A 20,942-nucleotide genomic window follows, 5' to 3' on the forward strand; every position below is an offset into this window, starting at 1 on the left:
GTTCCTACTGCTAACTCTAGTAGTCTCTAGGATGAACGTGGGGTGCCCGGTGTTGACGATTCCCCCGGTGTTCTGTCCCTGTGGCATCTGATGAGTGTTTCAGGGTATCTTGTAATGTTTCCCAGGCTCTGGCTCTGTCTAATAGTCCCATCTCTCATTTGGCCTCTCTGATCAGTACTCTTCCCTTGCAGTCTGTCCACTTCTCTCAGTGCCTCCTCCTTGACATATTGTGGATATTGTTCAACACATCTAGGCATCTAGGCTATCACTGGCATAATGGCACTCCATCCTTGAAATATTGTGAGGTTTTACATGATTGTGTCCTGCCATTCATCCATGCTGTTTCTTTATCTAGCAGCCATTCTGGACTTATTTCTGGGTGCCCCAAGTATAACGGAGGTAAGAGTTCCTTCCATACAATGTCCGTCTCCGATATTTGATGATAGTAATAATTTGTTAGGTCTCGCCTGACCCAGCGCATGCGCTGGTCTGGCGAGACTTATTGAGAGGGCTCCAAAAAGTGCTACCAGGCCAGCCTGGAGCTACAGTGCATGTGCGCGGGCGCGCGCACCACTTTTACCGTGATTACTTTCATTTTCGCGGCCGCACGGCCGCTTTGATGTTTGATCGTGATCGCGATCACTTTTACTTTCGCGGCCGCACGGCCGCTTTGCATAGCCAATAGGTCTCGCTTTTGGGACCTTGTAAGTGTTTAGTTATGTAACTGTTGCATGGCTAAACACTTATAAGGTCGCAAAGGCGAGACCTATTGGCTATGCCAATGCTTGTTTTTAAAGGTGGGACCTGTCGATATGTGCCAGCAGTGAAGGTAAATGCATGTTGAAAATTGTTAGTCAAAGTTTGGGACCAAAGTTGTGTTGACTAAACATGAAAATCTGACACTTCATGACAAAAGTACTTTATTGTAAAATTGACAAGCTTGTCTTTGCGAGGGACTGCGATTGTTGATAAAAAAAAAATAACTTTTTGATTTTGTGGTGAAATGTTTGTATTTTCAGTAATTGGTAAGTTTCAGACAAAATTAAATATATAAAAATGCAATTCAAACTGAGTTCAGGAGGTGTATGGCTGATTGTGAATGTCTGGGGCGAGAGATCACTTACTACTAAGACACTTATTTCATGAGTTGGTCGAAAGCATTTCTGATATATCAGTACTATCTCCTGGGGCCAGAACATTTAAAATGGGGGTAATCTGGCTGCTGACTGACCTTGTTAGATCTATTTATTTGTTCAGTTCCATTGCTGCATGAGCCTATTTGATCAGTTATCTATGTCCAGTAATTGTGCAATTTACATAATATTTAATTTTCCCACCTAACTCTTTCAAGTAGATAGTCAGTCTTAAAACAGAACCAAAAATCCCAAAATATGCTTGGAAGGGACTTGATGCAAAAATGAAGTGAAGGAATATGCTAAATACTCAATCCATACAGACTGATAGACGGACAATGAGGAGTGAAGACAAGTGACTTAGCGATAAGATTGTTTTTAACAACCTCGCTCCTACGGAGAAAGTCACGGCATTGCCCCAAATAGCACATCAGAACCCTTGTGGTTTCCCAATATATTCGACAGCATAGACCCACACAGACTTGCCAAGTTCATCCTAGATCACATACGGTGAAGACAGGATATAGAATAGAGTATATCGGTTAGTTATCTTCCACCAGATAAGTGCGACAGTTTTTACCATTCTCCCACCATTCTTTTCATCTAGCCATACTTATTTTATCTAGTTATTGTTCACAAAATTGATGGAGTAAAGGGATAACCATATACGGTGATACATCGATTTAGCTATGATTAGGATAAGAATGCTTTCCACCCACATGCTTCTGGTCATCACTGTATACGTATACTGCTGTACCTGAATATTTGCCTTCTCTCTACAATCAATGGAACTAAGACTCAAAACTGTGATCTATCAGTCAACCGCTCTCAATTTTGTCTGACTATGCATACAGAACACACAAAACTGACATTATAAATACACACTATATCTTTGTAAATTTAATTTACAAAATGTGTTTTTTACAGCAATGTACAGGCAAAATATTCAACACTATCTACATGTAGGGGCTTCTTTAGTCAAAGATTCCGGTCTCAAAAAGTAATATCCGCTTGATCACGTCGGCAATGCCCAAATCGGTTGGGAGGAGTAATGTGATTTCTGAAACTTATTCTCCCCTTTCCACCAGGTCCTCAAAGAACACTTGAACTCAGGGGCATAATTTGAGTGACATTTCAAAATCTGCACTGTTCCCCTGTCCTGTTAGGGTCCTTGTTAGGGGTGATATAACTGGCATGATAATGGCTGCCTATTTCTCTAAGCATGTTTCAGTTTTAGGTAGTTTAACACCTTTAACATAAGACTTTTTCCACAAAAGTGAAATGATCATTTTCAAAATGTAATTGTTTGTATGTTTAGAAGGCCTGAGTAACCAACAGTAATAATCAAGTTTGTAATACCTCACAGTTTCACTGTCCTACCCCACTAAGGATAGCCATGGAGGTGCTCCGAGAGAGGAGAGAGAAAGAGAGAGAGGTAGAAAGTGTGTGTGTGTAGGTGTGTATGAGTGTGTGGGCATGTATAACCCATGCTGTGGGGACCAGCTGGCTCCTCATACCATAGGTTAACCTTGTCTGAACCAGACAAATACTATCTTTGTGCGGACCCATCCCCTTAGTGTGTTTAGGTACTTTCAAGTGAGTGTATCAAAAAAGTAAAAGCATAGTTAGATTTGCCTCGGTCCACTTTATAACCTAACCTACTATCAAATCACATGTGGAGTTAGAATAGTAATTACACACTTCATTACGGTCAATTGCCGGTCCTCATAATAATAGGTATGTATATATGTATCAGGCATCTTGTCATCACTTAAAAGACCAAAATACTTTATATAATGAAATTGATACGTGACTGGTCTATACAAACCTGTCCGGCATCTATGGCCTTGTCAGAAAAATAAATCCTAGGAGACCAAAGAAAATAGAATGGGCACACAGAGGAAAAGGACCAGCGGGGCTAAGTGCTCACGTTTTTCTGTTACATTTCTGCTTTGTGATTTCACATACATTCTGGCATTCTGTAGCCATATAGGGATGTATTTACTGTTATTTTCTCACATAAACCTCCCTTCTAAGTGCTAACGATGTGGCACAATTTCTCTTCTCAGAATAAATGACCTATAATCAAATGACATCTCATGTAACTCTCAATTTCTGGGCGAATATGAGAATCACAGAGAGTAACCCATAGCTAAAGATCACATCAACTTGAGTCAATGTTACTGAAATCAAAATCCATGAGTTTGTTGTCTTTCTGATCACTGACAGGCAAGCACCTCGGTATCAGTGAAACTTGGTAAAGTGCAAATTCAGCGAGTGATCGCTTGCTAATCCTTATAGTGATCAAATAGTAGCGGATAAACTAAGGATTGTACATTTGGCAAATGCTGTACCCTCAAAATGTTTTATCACAGAAAGTTGATCAAAGCACAACGTCCAGAATCCGACAGAGCAGGCAACCAGGAAGTCAGTTCCATTGAGCAACCTTTGTGATGCTACTGTCTGGGAAAAGAAAGTCTGTGACTTGAAATCATTTTCCAATATACTAAACACAGTCATCCATCTAAAACATCACAGTGCGGGGAAAATGTTGCAAAATGTTTCCCAGTCAGTATAAAGAAAGACTAAGTACTCAGTTAAATTCTGTTTTGGGCACGTTGGAACTCCACTGACAGAAAGTCTTATTTCCTCACCATTTTAAAATGTACATCTCACATCTTTGTTGTTTCATGGTTTCAACAAGGAAGTTGCTCCTGTTTAGAAGATGCTGCAGAACATGTTCCATGACTGCGCGTCCAAACCCTCCAGGGGTGGGATAGTGCGTCCTCCTGCTGGAGTGAGTTCTCTTCTTGCATTGTCACAGCGGTGGATCATCAAAGGAGGATGAATGGCACACCTGCGCTCTGAGGCCTACAGACGCCACCAGGAGCAGGGTGATATTCACGCCGAAGGTGCCACCTTCAGCTGCAGCTGCAAGGGGTCTCCTCTATTCCACAGGAGGGAGGTCCTTCTGCTGGGATGTACCAGTCCTGCCCCTTCAACCGCACAGAAAACACCCCGTGTACCATTGTTGGTCTCACCGGTCCAGCCGCTTGGTACGAGGAGATGGGGGATAATGCCGTACTGGAGGGACGTCATAGTGGCAGGGAATGTGGCTGTTCTTGGGAGAGTCATAGTGGTTGGAAGGGAGGTTGGGAGCGGGACTGCGGGTGACCCCGTCTGCTCCATGACAACTGGCTGCTGATTAAAAGAGAAAGCATGAAGTTAGACAACAACGGTAAGTTCCTTCAAAGTGTGCCGTGATATCACAACATCAATATTTTTCTAAATCCCTAATGCTCTCGTCAATAAAAGCAGTAACACCAGGCTGCCTGCATTTGCGTTTGCCCCACAGTCCTTCAATCTGTCCGTCTTATTTGTTCTCCTTCTAACCAGGCGTTCAATTGTTTCAGAGCGAGGATGCAATCAAGTGGGGCAACACTTTAGCATGAAGCTGGACAGTTTATGGGATTTTATATTTTGTGTAAATCGTTTAACATATAACAGTAGAGTTTTGCCCTCCAAATTGCAGTGACCGCTCATAACCTGTTGGGTTCTGTCAGTCCATCGCATCTATTGGTCAGAAAAAGGAAAAGATGTTGCATGAACACCGAATGTATAGATTATTATTATTTTGTGAATTGATTTATTTTACTGCACTATTCTGGATTTTGGCCACGTAAAGGTCCTAACTCAGTAGCCCCCTCTTCCTCCCAACTATACTTTAATGATTTTAAGATTGGTAAAGCCATTTGGTCACAGTGATGTTCTAAAGATGGCATCCAAAGAGCAGAGACAATGAGTGTGATGCTTGTTGGCAAAATATATCTCATTTTAGAAGCAGAGTTTAAGTGCTTGGTGCAGAACCAATCATTGTATTATCTTTGCAGGCAGACAACAAACCTGGAGTTTCTCCAACCTTTTGCCGACGTAAAACCCCAACCATCAGAATGGTAAAGGGCTAGAGAGGTGCATGTGAATGCCACAAACGCACACGTTTGTGCCATTCTCAAACTTATAACGCAAGCCATGCCTTGTCCACCTACTCACCACACTGTGCATGGGGTTTACTACCGCATAATGCTATGCAGCCATGGTTAAACATTTAAAGAGCAGTCAAACCATTTACACCTGGTGAGTATACGTTCAAGGGTGGCTATCATTCATAAACAGAGCTAAATTGAAGTGTAAACCATAATTTTAAGGCGCTAAATGGCTTTCTGAAGCATACCACAGATGCCCAGTATAGGAAGTGCAGGTACCGATCAGATGGATTATTTGGACTCATGTTTGCTGACACATAGTGCATCCTTGCCCCTGGCTTCAAGGAATGCACATCATGTACATTTTCATTCACGGAGGTTAGAATCACATCACACATACTACCTCTGAACATGGTCAACTTATGTCCTCTTTGCACTGAGGTGGCTGGATGGCTCTGTAAAGGTAACTTGTGTCAGCAGTTCAAGGACAATAGTTCAAACAAATAGTGAATTCTCATCACAACCACCAGTGGCTATGTTCAGTCAATCAGGGATAGACATTGTGCATGGTATTGAGTTCAGGTACCTGGTAAAAGAAGGACACTAGTCTGTTCTTTATGGATAGCAATCTTTGTTTTCGGAGTTTTACATAGCGTGAACTTGACCCGAAGGTATTAGGTATCAGAGCTTTTTCCATGAGCACCAGTTGCATTACATAAGGACACATTAATTTTGTTAGGCACTGGGAGATTAAGTGATTTGCCCAGAATCACAGCATGTTAAGCGTCATTGCAGAGACTTGAGCCCGGTTCCCCAGATTTGAGATCGATCGCTCCAGCTGTTAGATCACAACCTCTCACTCTTGTACTACAAGTGTAAATGTGGTGCATCTGGTGCCACTTGAATCATAGAGATATTATTGACCTGCATGCCCACTCTTGCTTCATTCTAAAGGGCCAGTGAGAATAGAGTTAACCCTCCCACCTCTGGTCTTTTCCCAAGATTTAGGCAACATGCAATACAGGCAAACTTCCATTATCTGATGGATCATGGGTTGCACTTCCCATCACTTTGGCATGTGGGTGGTACTTGTCCTCAGAGTGGTCTTTAGGCATTAATCGCTTGGCTAGGTTATGCTCCGTGAGCTATTCATATGAAGCCCTCTTCCTTCAACTGGCGCCAGAGCCAGGAATCTGGTATTTGTATGTGTGAGCGCCTAGGTATTTATGTTTCTAAAATGGATTTTAAACATGTTTGAGTATTGGCCACAAGGTGTTGTCATGCATACAGCAAGCATATACCACGTGTGTAACTGAAGAGTGCTATTACCTCGCCTTTGTGGGCATAGAGGTGTGTGAGGTGACTGTGTGAGGTGACTGGAAAGGTTTTTGATTGCTGTTATCTATCTGTATGGTGAAGCGTTTTGTGTGGGTGACCGTAGGACAGTGTAGAGAGGTGCTGGGCTGGGGTTTTACAGTGGAAGTGGAGAAGCAATGTGGGTCTCGAAACTCTTGTGAGTGGGTTGAGGGGGGGGGGCTTGTCCCTGGTCTGATGGCCGGATATATGTGCTGGTTGTGGGACATAAGATGATACGCAGAGCCAATGAGAGGGGCGGCGGCTGTTCAATACTAGGAGACCTTGAAGCGGTCTGGATGAACATGTGTGCACTGTTGTTGAGGAGGGGCTGCGCCTGAGGGACAGTAATGTGCTCAGGAAGCAACCAGAGTATTTAGGAGGAGGGGAGGGGTATTTAGATATGTGCCCATTCCTGAGCCAGAGGTGAGATTTCCTTAACCCTTGGTTTGTCCCAGCCCAGCACACTCACAGTACGCAGCCCAGCTCACTCACAGTACGCATCCCAGCTCACTCACAGTACGCAGCCCAGCTCACGAAGATTCTCTTAATGGTTATGGTACACAAAAGTAAGTAACAAAATCATCGATTTCCCTGCGGTACAGGTCTGACCTTAATGAATTCAGATAAAGTCTTAAGTATCTGACAGTAATAAACCTCATTTATAACTTCTCTGTGAAGCGGCTCCTATGCATGGACAGATACTCCTTTTTTCTCATTCATTCATTCATTCCTCACATGCCCACTGAGCTCCCTGTGATACCTTCTTCTTTATGTTCTATTGAGCTCTTCATGGGATGCTCCAAGATTGCGATCTCTGCGTAGGACATCTCTCGCCTCACTGGTGACTTCATCTCCATGTAGCTTCCCTCTGACGTCTTACCCATCAGCATTGGGAGGTCCTTGATGGTGGCATAGGGGTTCTCACTGTTCAGAGAGGATTCACTGGTGCTGAGGGCAATGTCATTAACGTATTCTAGAAAACAACAGGCAAAAATGAAATACTGAAGTTAAAAGGGTGCCGGGGTTGACAATTCACTTTTTTGAAATGATTGTTCAGTTTTGAACAGCAGCAACACTATATAATTTTATGTGTCCCTCTTCTAAGATCATATCGTGTCTCAGTATTAGTGAGTATAGGCAATACAGATAGCCAACACCTTTTGCTCCTGATCTGAAGGCCTAATGAGCTTCTCAAGGTGCACTTAGGTACTGCCTCGGGGTGCAGTGAGGAACCCCACATTTGCCACAGCAGAATAGAAGTGACTTTAATAATTAAGGCTCCCTGTTTTCCGTTTTTACGGATTTTTACAGATAAATACAGACAGAAAACAATGTGTTTTCTGTCTGCATTTATTTTTTAGGGTGGATTAATACAGAAAATTGTGCTCCTTTTAAGTGACTCTCAGAGCTGTCTTTCATGAATTGTAGCCTAATAGCTGAGCAGATGGGCAGCATGGGATGATATTTCTTTAAATAATAGTTTATGTCAACAAACGTTAGCGGTATAATGCTAATATTTAGTGGATATATTGTTACGTAATACTTGTTAGCTTAAATACCTAAATCATGACAGACATCAAAGTATGAGCGAGTGTCCTAGCGGTTAAATGAATATGGAAATGTAGTTTTACAACTTCATTTATACACAAAACACAAAATAAATATGGCTCAATACAGATAAAATGGGAAAAAAAAATATGGATAAATACAGACGGAAATGTAAAAAATATAAATACCATAAAATCGGGAGTCCTATTAATAATCTATCCAATAAAACAAGCGATCAGGAGTTTTACTCTAGCCAGTGGCTAGGTGCAAACCATGTGACACTAACTTGATTATCTGCACTCAGCAATACTGAGTCAACATTGTTTTAGCGGATGTACTCTTTGAAGAGCAAAAAAACAATAAATGGATTCAATTAATTTGACTTGCTATCTCATAAGAAGTGTATGGCCCTGGTGACTCCTCAATCCAGCAGACTGAATAATTTTGAGTAGGATGGAAATACTGATTATAGATTTTTTTTATCCGTATGTCCATACAGGGACACATATGCTCTCCCTGGGTTTGGTTGTGTTCGACTCATATTTTGCTGCTGTTAGTATCTAATTATTATCGTACATTTGGTGTCTAAATTGTACCTTCTGTACCTCATCGCCGTCAGTAGTCGAGCCATTTATTGAACAAATCCCATGTGAATGGCACTTGCGACGTCGATCGTTGCATGCGGCAGCATCACACCCAGTAGGTCCGCTTGTGTACTTCTAACTCTCAAACTCTGTAATATTCATGAGGTATGAACCATACTGCAGTGAATGATGAGCAATGCAGGTCAAAAGAAGTTTTTGGTGACCAACTCCCTGAAGCTTTCACTGAGAGAGCTGCGCGTTCAAAGACTTCAGTTTGGATACCTTTTTCTTGGACAATGAAAATGGACGCCAACTGATTCAGTTTCAGATGGTTGGGATGTAATGGAGTTACCAACATTGCCTTCTAAGAAGGAGATTCTAGGTATCCAACTGTTGCATTATGTTACATCAGTTCAATAACGGGTTGTCTAAAGGTGGAACTGATTTGATTTTTAAACTCAACTAATGCCATATTTAACTTCATTTGATTCAAGATTCAAGATGAGATGAAAATTACAATGTGGTTGGAGAAGGTGCTTCTGCCCACAACTCAAGGAACAGCACACTAGGCCAGCAACCTGTGAAAGGATTGTCAGATCTTGGACATTTTGTTCATAGAATTATCAGGGGGATATCCCCCATTCACTACAGCGGTACAATCATTGATGTTGATTCAAAAGAATACGAGGGAACTGGAAGTGACATCACACACTCTTTGACCACAATGACAGCCTTGACAGCTGCATCGTCAATATCCTCATATTTGCTGTTAAGTGCCACGAAAAGGTCATGCAGTGGGAAATTGATTGGCACTGATCCAATCTACATGGATTTTGGGACAGGGAAAATCTTTGTGAATAATATCTGCATCTTCATGTAGGATATTTGATGTGACTGTATATTTGTGGTTCAGTGTGCACCAATCAGTTAAGAAATACTTGTTTACCTTTATTGTAATATTTTCCTGTACTGTTGCTGTAGCTGTAACGCCTGTCCACCCTGGTTCCTCCTGTCAAAAAAAACCAGGGAAGAAACGTTTAGGCCTGTTTGATCTGCAACAAGAACACATTGGGCTTTATTTTCAGCCAGTGGCGTTTCTTTAACCAATGAATTCATTTTCTGGAGGTAAAAGTGCTCTTACGTCATGAGAGCAGCAGGTGATGGGGAGGGAGAAGGAGGAGGGGCACAACAGCAGGACTGGAATCAAGGTGGACAGTGTCAGACAGGCGTGGTGGCGACAGGGAGTGGGACCAAAAGAAACCGTGCATGGGACTGGGAGAGTCAATGGACAGAGGGCTGTGGTGATGCAAGAAGAGGGTGATGACCAGGAGGGGAAGCGTGGCAGGGCAAAGGGTAAAGTGCAGAGAAGTCGGTCTGGCAGAGGTGAAGGTATGGCACAGAAGGGGCGTACTATAGAAAGCTAGATGTATAACACTGCAGCACGAACATGAAACGAATGATTAAGGCATTCATCAAAATTGAGGTGGAGCAAAGTAATAAATTGTACAATATTTTACATAATTTCAACATTTCATTTAAGATGCGAGCCTACGCAGTTCACAAAAGGATTTGTGTTACTTAGTTCTCTATATATGAGGCTGCCAATTGACATTTTCAACGACTCTTAATACAATAATGAGAGAAATTCAGGAAACAAAACCCACAGCATCTAGTATGCACCAGCAAAGATTAAGAAAACAAAACCCACGGCATCTAGTGTGCACCAGCAAAGATTAAGGAAACAAAACCCACAGCATCTAGTGTGCACCCGCAAAGATTAAGGAAACAAAACCCACAGCATCTAGTGTGCACCAGCAAAGATTAAGGAAACAAAACCCACAGCATCTAGTGTGCACCCGCAAAGATTAAGGAAACAAAACCCACAGCATCTAGTGTGCACCCGCAAAGATTAAGGAAACAAAACCCACAGCATCTAGTGTGCACCAGCAAAGATTAAGGAAACAAAACCCACAGCATCTAGTGTGCACCCGCAAAGATTAAGGAAACAAAACCCACAGCATCTAGTGTGCACCAGCAAAGATTAAGGAATTAAAACCCACAGCATCTAGTGTGCACCAGCAAAGATTAAGGAAACAAAACCCACAGCATCTAGTGTGCACCAGCAAAGATTGAGCTGGTTCTGTTCAAACTGATGAAAGTGATGTCCTTTATCTATGTGCTAGTTCTGAGGTTTTGGGTTCACAACTTTTTGCAAACTTTTCTAAACGACACACCATATGCACCAGAAACACTGTCAAACAAAAGCAAGTCCAGTTCAATACACCAAAGTGTGCACTGAAAAATACATGTTTCTCAGCCTCAGTGGATCATTTTGGCACCGTTAATTCTATTGAGCTCTGAACGCAGTCTACCAGCATGAAATTGACAGTAAAGTTGGAAATAAGTCATGTGATCTTTGCCTAGATCTTTGTGGTTCAGTGGTGCCCCCTGGTGTTTCCAGTCTGCAGGCAGCGTCGCATTACAGTCTAGTCCATAGGCACCCATCCGCTCTCTCTCCACATTCTTCATATTGGAGAAAAGCTGATTCTGCAAAATAAAATATGAGCCATTAACTCCAATACCTCTATCCATCCTTACTAGAAGGCATGATTATTCTCCGTAGAAAAAACACTGATTAATAGAACGAAAGTAATAAATTATTATGTACACTTGAATTGAGGTGTTATAGTAAAAGAGGGCATGGAAGGCAAGAATGTGTTATACTAGAAGAGATGCCTCAAAATGATATCTGGGAACTAAGCATTAGGTCAGAGAGGATGTGAGGGATTAGAACCTGGGTAGTGAAGTAATATACTGGTGGGACCACGGGAGATTAGAGTGTGGAGAACCAAAAATTATTGTAGGCTGGGTATGGGAGACCAGAGTATGGTGATCTAAAAAATATATTATGAGAGACTGGTGAGATGATACCTGTTATGTTTAGGGTTCTTTTAATGCATTAATTTAGATTCCTCTTACACCAAAGTCCTTGTGGACCTTGGAATTTCATCTGGGTTAGAATCTAAAGAGGGAATTTCTGTTGGGTGTTTTTTATCTATCAGATTGACTAGCGGCTGTAAGGATCTTAATTAAAGATAGTTGCTTTCACCATCTGGAATATTTCCTTTGGGCGCATTAAGAACCTCTGTAAAACTTGGCTTTTCACACAGTAACACCTCTGAATATTGATAACCAGCAGGTAGTGCTCAGTGCCAGGACACCCCAGGGTAACCGTGCGCTCTAGAAGTTCAAATAACATAACATAACATAACATAAATATTGTACCAGGAGGTTTTGAAAAGACTTTAAACTCATGAGCACAGTATTATGCTGAATGGATGGACACACAAGTATTATACTAGAATTAATGTGAGAAACTAGACTGTGAGAAATGAAGTAATATACTGGAATGGAATTGCTAGACAACAATCCAGGGAATTGTGTGCTATATTGATGAATGACCTCAATGGGACTTTCAGTAAGAGTCCTTGCTCGCCCAGAATATATTACACCGCGTCCGTTCTAGCATAATCCATCAGCGCCCCAATTTTGTAACAATTCACTGTCCTATCAACATCATTCATCCAGCTTTTATTATTTCACGTTTCTAACATAATTGTGACTCCACTGATATATCCTCTCCTAAACCATCAAAGGTAATCAGATATTATACTTGGAGAATTGTGGGGATTATACGCAGGCAAGTGAAATATTTCTTTTGTGACGAGGGAGTTATGAAGCTCCACATTCTAGAAAAAACATATATTGCCCAGTATGTGTTTGTGCTAGAGGAACTACACCTTAGAATTCATGAACTTTACAGACTAGAAAACATAGTAGGAGCAAGACTATTAGGATCCATGTGATGATCATACTGAAATCAGCAATGGGAATGGAGATCTTACAAATATTACTCATGGCAGAGGGATATATGGTAAATTATTCTAAGAAGCACAGTATTGCACATACAATACAAGACAAAAAAAAACCTATAACCGATCCTTCGCTGGTATGGCTCCTAGGATCTGAAACGCTTTGCCCATTGAAATAAGAATGAACCCGTCCACTGCCTCCTTCAAAAAAGAAGTGAAAGCAATCCTCATGGCTAAATTCACGTGAACTCTTGTCCTTTTACTGTATATTATTACTAGTTCTGTTCTTGTGCTCCATAGTCCTTTTCTTTTTTGCGCTAGCTTATGTGTACATTTATAAGCTGGTTCACCTATATCTATGTGTGCTTTATCTTGTTTTCTACATATGACTTGTAAAGCGCTCTGATACTCGCAAGGGTCTTCTTCGCGCTATATAAAATCTTCAAAATAAATAAATACTAAAAGGTACACAGCAGAACATCCAAGGGAATACTGCTTACATTAGAATAAAATCTATGAAGTGACTCATTGACAGCTCCTCCTCTACTACCTTAAGCACGCTTTACTTTGATCTTCTCAAATTCCTTTAGAGAACTATCAAGAACAACAATACGCAATGCTGTAAGTAATTTACTTTCTCAGCTAAGTTAAATACAAAGATATGTATTAAGGTTTCTTAGACAGAAATATGACTTACAATAATGAGAACAATTATATTCACATCATATATCTGTGAAAGAAATTGAATACCATTGACATGGATGTTATCAATGAAAACTAACTACATTTCTGGGTCACTAATGTGTTTTATTACAGAATATGAAATTCCATTCAGGAATGTGAAGAACAACAATTCAAATTTCCCTTTTATAGCTTTTGCCAAACCTTTTCATAGTGTTTGTTTTGAAAGGATTATTTAGAGTTTAGTATACAGTATGCTTTGCAACAAAGGCAGTGGATACCCTGTCTGCTAACCGTGTGGTTCCCCTACTATATGTAGAGTCAGGGAATTGCACATGTTTCTTTCAATGGAGCATCCGCAAGCTCCACCAACAAAAAGTTCGAGTGATGGCCCGATTGACATTGGACTGTGAGTCACTGGACATCAGACCATCTGCCCTATTAAGGACAAAAGTTCTGGCAATATTTCTCCTGTTTGGGTCTGCCAGGAAAAGCCTTGTGGTCTCAAATAGAAAAGAGGATTAATGACCCCCACACACTGCGAACATTCTCCAAGTGCATCTATATCATTAACTTTGGTATGTTGTTTTTGTTAAACAAAAAGATTTGCAGTGCTGGTTCATTGAAAAATGAAACCTCCACAGCAAAGCTTCCGTGCCTTCAGAGGAACCGTCTTGGTGGTAGCTTCTCTGACTGTGCAGAGCTATCTGCCTATGAGGCAGAGAAAGCTAAGCCTGACGACTGTAATCTGCCGATGCAGCTAACTTACATCCATCTGCAGAACTAGCAGAACAGAGTATAGCCCGCCAAACTGTAAATTAGCCCTCAAGTCTCTTAGAAGCTGTCACTTCAGTGCTTAATTTGTAAAATAATAAGTTCCAGGACTCTGACCAGGTGGCCACTGCAGCTTGCACCACCCATTGCCCGTCATCGCTGCCAAAACAACTACTAACCATCTCTCTCGCCTGCAAGTGCGACGTTCAGATCATTCCAGGTCCCCAAAGCTAAAAGAATGGCTGGGGAGGCAGGTATTAGTAATTTTTAATGTGTTTTGCATTCATTAATACTGATTATTACTATGCTCATCTCTAAATTTGATGCGCAGCGCCACCATGTGGCAAACTGCCATAAGTGCAGTGTTGACAATTAAGTACTGTGCCGAGCACCTGAAACCAATTAAGTGGTGGTGCGGAGCACCGGAACCCATCAGCACAAATTAAGTACTGTGTCCTTTGGTATTTGAACTGAGTGCTATAACAAAATATTTTTATTGCATTTATAATAATGCTTGTTCCTGTTTGGCTTCATTTAATTCTTTGTGCAGTGTACATTTGGGGAAAGTGTATGTCGAGGTAACAGTTGAAGCTCAGAGAGGAGCTTTGTGCAGAACAAGGGATTTAATCTTCCCCCCTGAGATATATTTCTTTAAACAAGTTTCTTTCAATTACTCAATTCAACCAAAATATACAAAAAATGAATGTTTAAAATACAGAATCCATCACAGAACTGCTTTGGTAAAAAAAAACAGACTTAAGGCTATCAGTGTTTATTAAACCTTAACAATGCTTTAATGCAAAGTCTGCATTTTGTTCCATTCAAAAAGTATTCACTTCTTTGAATTGCTATTCAGTCAATAAGTCAATCAGTCAATCAATCTTTATTTGATTAATAAAAACCATAAAAGAATAAAACATTTGTTTAAAAATCATCAACAGATCAATCTCCCTTGCCCAATTATAATCATAAAATTACTTATGCCTAAATCAAAAAAACTCGTCAGTAACTCAAGGACAATAAATTAATCAAGTTCATTCTTCAAATTATGCAACAATAAAGCAGAGCACATTTAAAAGCCGACATTGATATTAGATTCCAGTTATATTAGCTGTTAAATACAACCTCAATAGCATCTTCACATATAAATATTTCTCGATAAATATACTGGGGTGAGTTCATTAAAATTGCAATTGTAAACCTGTCTAGAACAATCAGTGCACAGTAAAAGATACAAGGTCCATAGAAGGATAGAACCTCTACAAAGAATAGTCAATAACTGAACAATATATTTATTTACCTACAATATTCCTTATTCTTACAGCATTGGCAATAAATGTATAGACCATTTCGTATATATATTCAGTATTAAGCAGCTGGAGATAATGAAGTGCTGGCCTACATTTTCAAATATTTATTACTCGTATTAATGGAATAATAAAGTCTTTCCACGGTTTGGAGTATAGCTGGCAAAAGAAGAAAAATTGCACTATATTCTGCGCTGAGTTACAATCACATGGACAAGGATCTAAAAAGGAATCAGAATATACTTTGCTCGGGTAAGAGACCAGGAAATATGCGATGCTAAGCCTAAATCTGATAAGATAAAATCTTTTAGTGTGGCTTTAAGGGGACAAAAGGTAAGGTTCAACTCTTTCAGTAGTGACTAGGGGTAAATGTTCTGCCTCCCTCCTCTTGTCCCATTCCCTAAAATTCCCTTGCTCCCTTCGTAGGGTTCGGAGGTCTTGCTTTAAATGAGCTTTTGGGAAGGCTGCAGTAAGTTGCGGTTTTAAGAAAAAGTCTACTCTCCCCATTAGTTCAAGCTGCGTTCGCACATAGCTAAGCCAAGGTATTTTGTGCATATGTTCAAGGTCTAAACAATCCTGTATTATTGCTCGGTTGAGTATAGGTTCCTCTTTTGTCCAAATAGACCGCCAAAGCATAACAGGGGCAATCTGTATACAATGTGATAAAGGGACCATTCCAAGTTCCTAGAATTGCTATTATTTTATTCCATGATTCCAAAAATATAGGACACATTTAAATGTGTGAAAATTCTTTAAGGTACATACTTAAACAGATTTTTCAAGATGCTGGCACCAGTACCAAAGGCCACATTATAGATAGTAAAAGATGCTTCTATCATTAAAACCAACTTTCTTCTTCTGTGTTGAGTAGAAGAGTGGAATTAAGATTGAAAATCAAAGACAGCCTTACACTGCATATATGTCTCAAGGACTTAGTATTACTTTAGGTTAACAGCTGTGTGCCCATTTATTGGGTGCAAGTGGTGTTAGGTAACTTTCTCTAATGACCTTTTCACTTCTTTGCATACTGCCCTTCCCCAGTCTTTTATTTACCTCATTAGCATTTCGTAGACATTTTTAACTTCCTACTCTGAAAAGAAAATCCACCTCAGCATGACCTTGAAACAGATACATTTTTGGCCTTCTTCTTGTTATTACTATCTGGATTGAGCATTGGTTTGACCGATTCGTTCATGAGTGATGACACACAATGATAAATGCTCTAATGTGTAGATAATGCTCGCTTTGTATTCAAGTGCATTAGGTGCACCACCAGCTTCCGGTCCTCACAGCAAGCAATAATCAACAGCCACTCTGGGACAAAATATAGCAGAGAATTCTAAGATGACATAGTATAATTCTGTACCCAGCAATAACTGACATCACAACATGTCCTCATTCACGTAATAGCAAGGAAAATAGTAGTGACAATTCACCCACCACAGCAGTAAGAGTAAATAAAATAGTAAACAATAAAAGGGACTACATAAATATAAAAATGATAAAATAGTAACGAGAAACATGAGGGCATGTGAGATATACAAGATGCATAGGACAACAAGCAGAGGGCCCATATAGGACTTGGGCAAACAAAGTAAAGGCAGTCAAGATGGCAGATAACATTTTGTCTGCCATCTTGCCTTTACTCTGCCTATCAAATTTAGAATTGTTGGTCCTGCAGTAAACTCTCTGGGTTTGTATGAACCAACATTCATGGTGGTTCAAACTAAGAATTTAAAAGTTTGGTCTGCGGCCATCCTTGGTGATGGATCCTTACACCAAATATTTAGAAGTTTTTTCGTTTACAAAAATATACTCCTAAAGTTGGAGTTTGATGTTGGAGAAGAAGAAATCTAATGACCCAATACTATGGGAATTTTCTCCCATGGTGTGAGGGTCGTTTATTTTATCTTTACTGACTCGCACCACAAGGATATTGCCTGTGGTGACAGACATTAAAAATAAGCCATACAAATGTCCACTCTAAATATGGGAGATGGTCAGATGGTTTACCCCTGATGGCCTGTGCTCTTGTGGAGTGCCAAAGGAAGGTTTACACTGATGTTGTAAATTTTATTCTGCATATTAAGCCTGAGATTCTGCCAGACTCTAAATCAAGCAGGGGAACCGAGTCTGGGGAATGGGGAATCTGTCACTCTTTTGACACAGTACCCTGTTCGCCAACACTCTAAATCAGACCCTAAGTGAATGACAATACAATAATAGCACTGAATATACACCAATGAGCATGAAGTATAAACAGCATCTAATTGTCCTCATTCTTCACCCAAATGCATAATCCTTCCATTGACTTGACTGTTCCACCATCACTTCTCAGTATCTCACTCTTCCTTCCTTCTTCCTCACAACCTTGAAACTTCTTAACAAATTCACATTGTGTTCCCTTACCTAGTCTCAACATGCTCCATACATAATCACATTCCTGCACCACATCATTCTCTTTCCTTCAATTGTTCTCTTGGTTGCAGTTAATCTTGTTTCACCTTTCTTCACCTCCCTTCATTCCAAGACTTTCACTAGCCATGAGGATCATTCTGCTACTTTACCTTCAGTCCCTCCCTCTTCAAAGTTGTAGGTCAACTTGATAACTTCTCTCAGACAAAATTTGACTTTATGGCATTTGTAAACTTTCCTGCAAGCCTTCAAACTGTGATCTCCCCATGGCTGCATTCGGACAATAGAATGCAATCACATCTGGCTCAATGTAGAGTTTACTTCTCTTCCTTATGGTAAATCCATTTTATGTCCTATTATTCTGGTTGCAAAAGGTGGTTCCTATTTGTAACTAGAAACCTAGTTTGTGAATCATGCTATTAAGTAATATGTCAATATGTAAACTAAGGAATTGGAGTGGGTCACAATCTGACCTACTAATTAATATCAATTAGGTTGGTTTCAAATTGTGACTCGTTCTGATTGGTCAGAATCATGGGGATGGTGAATTGAAAATGTCAGCAGAACACCATGCCTGTAATTGATTTTAAATAAAGGATTGTTTTATGAAAAAGCAGTTTAAGTTGCTTAAAGGAAAGAAGGCTACTTTAAAAAAAGTTTTATATTTTAAAAGTGTCATTAAAACGTTACCAACTACTAAAATGGGCTTTGTACATGAACAACAAATATTTCTGAGGTCATAATCCCTATACTGTAGTCTTAATGACTGCAAGGAGGTTCGCAAATCTGGCACTTAATCTGCAAATCTAATTATTAACGTATTAATGTAAAATAGTTGTTCCGACAATTTTAAGATAGAAAAGTACAATTATATTTCCAGCTGAAAGTTCCAGCACAACAGTCCACTTATTAATACACAAACATCAAGACCTTTCTGTTTTGTGAATCAGGCTAATGTTAGTTCCTTGTTATTTGCCTTTTAACGTTCTTATGTACAAAGCAAAAAGGCAATGTCTCAATTAATATGCTTTTAAACATAAAAGAATACTATACTTCAGTAAATGCTTTTGGTGCAATATGACACAGATATCAACTACCTGTTCAGTTGTATCATAAAACCTCTGAGGCAAGGTCTAACTTTTCATTAAAGAGATTAGAGAAAATTATGAATGCACAAGCCGACCTTGGAAATGTATTAATTCCAAAAGTACCATTTAAAGCCGTCCCAAGTGGGACTTATTCCAATTCCCCACTTTTCTGTGATACCTTCCAGAAAAACCAAATATTTCTAAGGTTTATATGCCACATTCACAGAACCATAGGATTAAAGCCTTAAAGGAATGAAAGTGGAAAGTTCCCAGGCTTAAAGCTAGGACTCATATGTCCCCCCATCTCAGAGCGCTCCATTGGCTCCCAGTAAAAAATAGAATCAGATTTAAGGCCCTGGTGTTATTCTTTAAGGCCTTTCATGGAAAGGGTGCTAGGTACCTTTGTAGAAGGATTGCCCACTAGGTTCCTTCTAGAACTCTGAGATCCTCCTCAATGAATCTGGCAGCGGTCCCTAGAATTTCTCGCACCCATTCAAATGGATCCTCATTTGGGTTCCTCAGTGCTCAGGCCTGGAATGCGCTTCCCGTTTCATTGAGAGTGGTGCCAGATTTAGGTACTTTTAGGAAGCTCCTCAAAACTCTGCTTGTTAATCAATAATGAGAGTATCCCTTAGGTTTTTGTTTTTTCTTTTCTCTCTTTTCTCTTCTGCAATTGAAGTTGGTGTAGTGGGTTTGCTCCAGGGGCCTTTGATACGCCGGGACACTCTTTTGAGTAGCTGTGCGCTATATAAATGCCTTTATTCATATTCAAATTCATATTCATATTCATATTCAGGTGTTCATGAAATCTTCAGTGATTTGTGCTGCTTTTGATCTCCTTTCCCTCCTTCTCGTCAGCATGAGTCAAATGCCCCTTTCTAGCAAGGGTGAACCATACTTGGAGTACCAGAAAAATCTGCCCAGGTACATATACATTGGCTGCGCAGCCAACAGATTACTGGTGATCTGAGGCCCAGATTGCCTCCTTACCAAAACATCTATCTCTGGCACTGGCAACACCCATCAGAAGACATAGCTTGAAAAGTCCATCACATTTATCTTCATGATAAGAGACCATTTAGTTAATCCACATGTACACAATAACTTACTTTGACGGAGTTCCCCCGCTCCTGGTTGTTGGGAACAGGGGGTGGAGCGCCACCACACTGTGACAGAGTATGGTAACTCGGGTTGGAGTAGTAATGCATGTAACTGGGAGGAACATCTGAAAAGAGAATAAAAAATATATGTTAATTCTGGTGACACTAGTTATGTTTAGGAATTGCATAATGCATATTATTTGCTGTGAAACTAATTGGGGAACATTGAGGATTTTATTTTGTTTACTCAAAATAGAAACTATTGTATGCATGTACGTTTAGAGGATGAAAGAGGCACTCCAAATTCCATTGGGAAAGTTTGATTTCCATAAAGAGTTGGCATAAGGTGGGATCACTTATATTAACCACGCCCAGGGGCTGCATGAACACCAAGTTCTCCATATGAGTATTATAGCAGAGATAAAAAGATACATATGATGCCTGAGAGCTAATGCAAATGTCTAGGGTATTTTTTTTATTGGATCCATGGATGGAAAAGTTATCTTTAACAGTTCCATCTTTAAGTGTGATCCAAGAGATTGGGTGGGTGGCTTATAGGATGTAGGGAAGATTTGTAGACGTGCTAGTGACTCTGAACAGACTGTAGATTTTTGGCAGTACCATCAACGTGTCAAGTAGTTTATTAAGGAGGTGTGATTGATTTAATGAAGATACAAGTCCCATGGCCAGGATAAGGTTGCCCTGATTCCATAGTTGACTTGCAACTTTCCACTACAACCAAAGACAATGTACAGAACCATCTGAGCTTGTCCACCTCATTGAAGTAATTCTAGTTAAAAGGGTCTAACAATAAAGGTGTCTCTGTCTTCAAGATTATTATCCAGTAGTTTTTAGGAGATGAATCTTTACTGCATGGACAGGGGTGATAAGTTGTAGCGCAGCAGCAAGTCGTGCTGGAGCAGATAAATACAGGTTAATGGTAAAAAAGGCATGGGCAAGGGACTGTGTGGTTTTTCGATGAAATAACTTTGATTAAGTGGTAGAGGAAGTATTGTCTTGTGTAGGAAAAGGTGAGGACAAATAATATATAGTGAAGGAGGATAAGGTGTTAACTGAGAAGAGTGCAGAATACTGTAGAGG

At 40.2% G+C, this 20,942-nt stretch overlaps 1 protein-coding gene across 2 annotated transcripts in view; it reads right to left on the reverse strand.

Moving 5' to 3' along the window:
- Positions 1–907: 907 nt before the first annotated feature.
- The window catches only part of PEAR1 (platelet endothelial aggregation receptor 1), a 311,694-nt gene continuing 291,659 nt past the window's right edge, over positions 908–20,942 (reverse strand). Inside the window, exons 20-24 of one of the 2 annotated variants that reach the window (XM_085639753.1) lie at positions 19,851–19,966; positions 11,025–11,151; positions 9,551–9,613; positions 7,233–7,445; positions 908–4,334 (exon numbers count right to left, since the gene is read on the reverse strand). In XM_085639753.1, coding sequence (XP_085495879.1) covers positions 4,171–4,334; positions 7,233–7,445; positions 9,551–9,613; positions 11,025–11,151; positions 19,851–19,966 — 683 coding nt within the window. In that variant the 3' untranslated portion in view covers positions 908–4,170. The remainder of the gene's footprint in view (positions 4,335–7,232; positions 7,446–9,550; positions 9,614–11,024; positions 11,152–19,850; positions 19,967–20,942) is intronic. The other variant, XM_085639752.1, reaches the window with a different exon arrangement.

The sequence above is a fragment of the Triturus cristatus genome, chromosome 12 (assembly GCF_964204655.1).
Source record: "Triturus cristatus chromosome 12, aTriCri1.1, whole genome shotgun sequence".
NCBI lineage: Eukaryota > Metazoa > Chordata > Amphibia > Caudata > Salamandridae > Triturus > Triturus cristatus.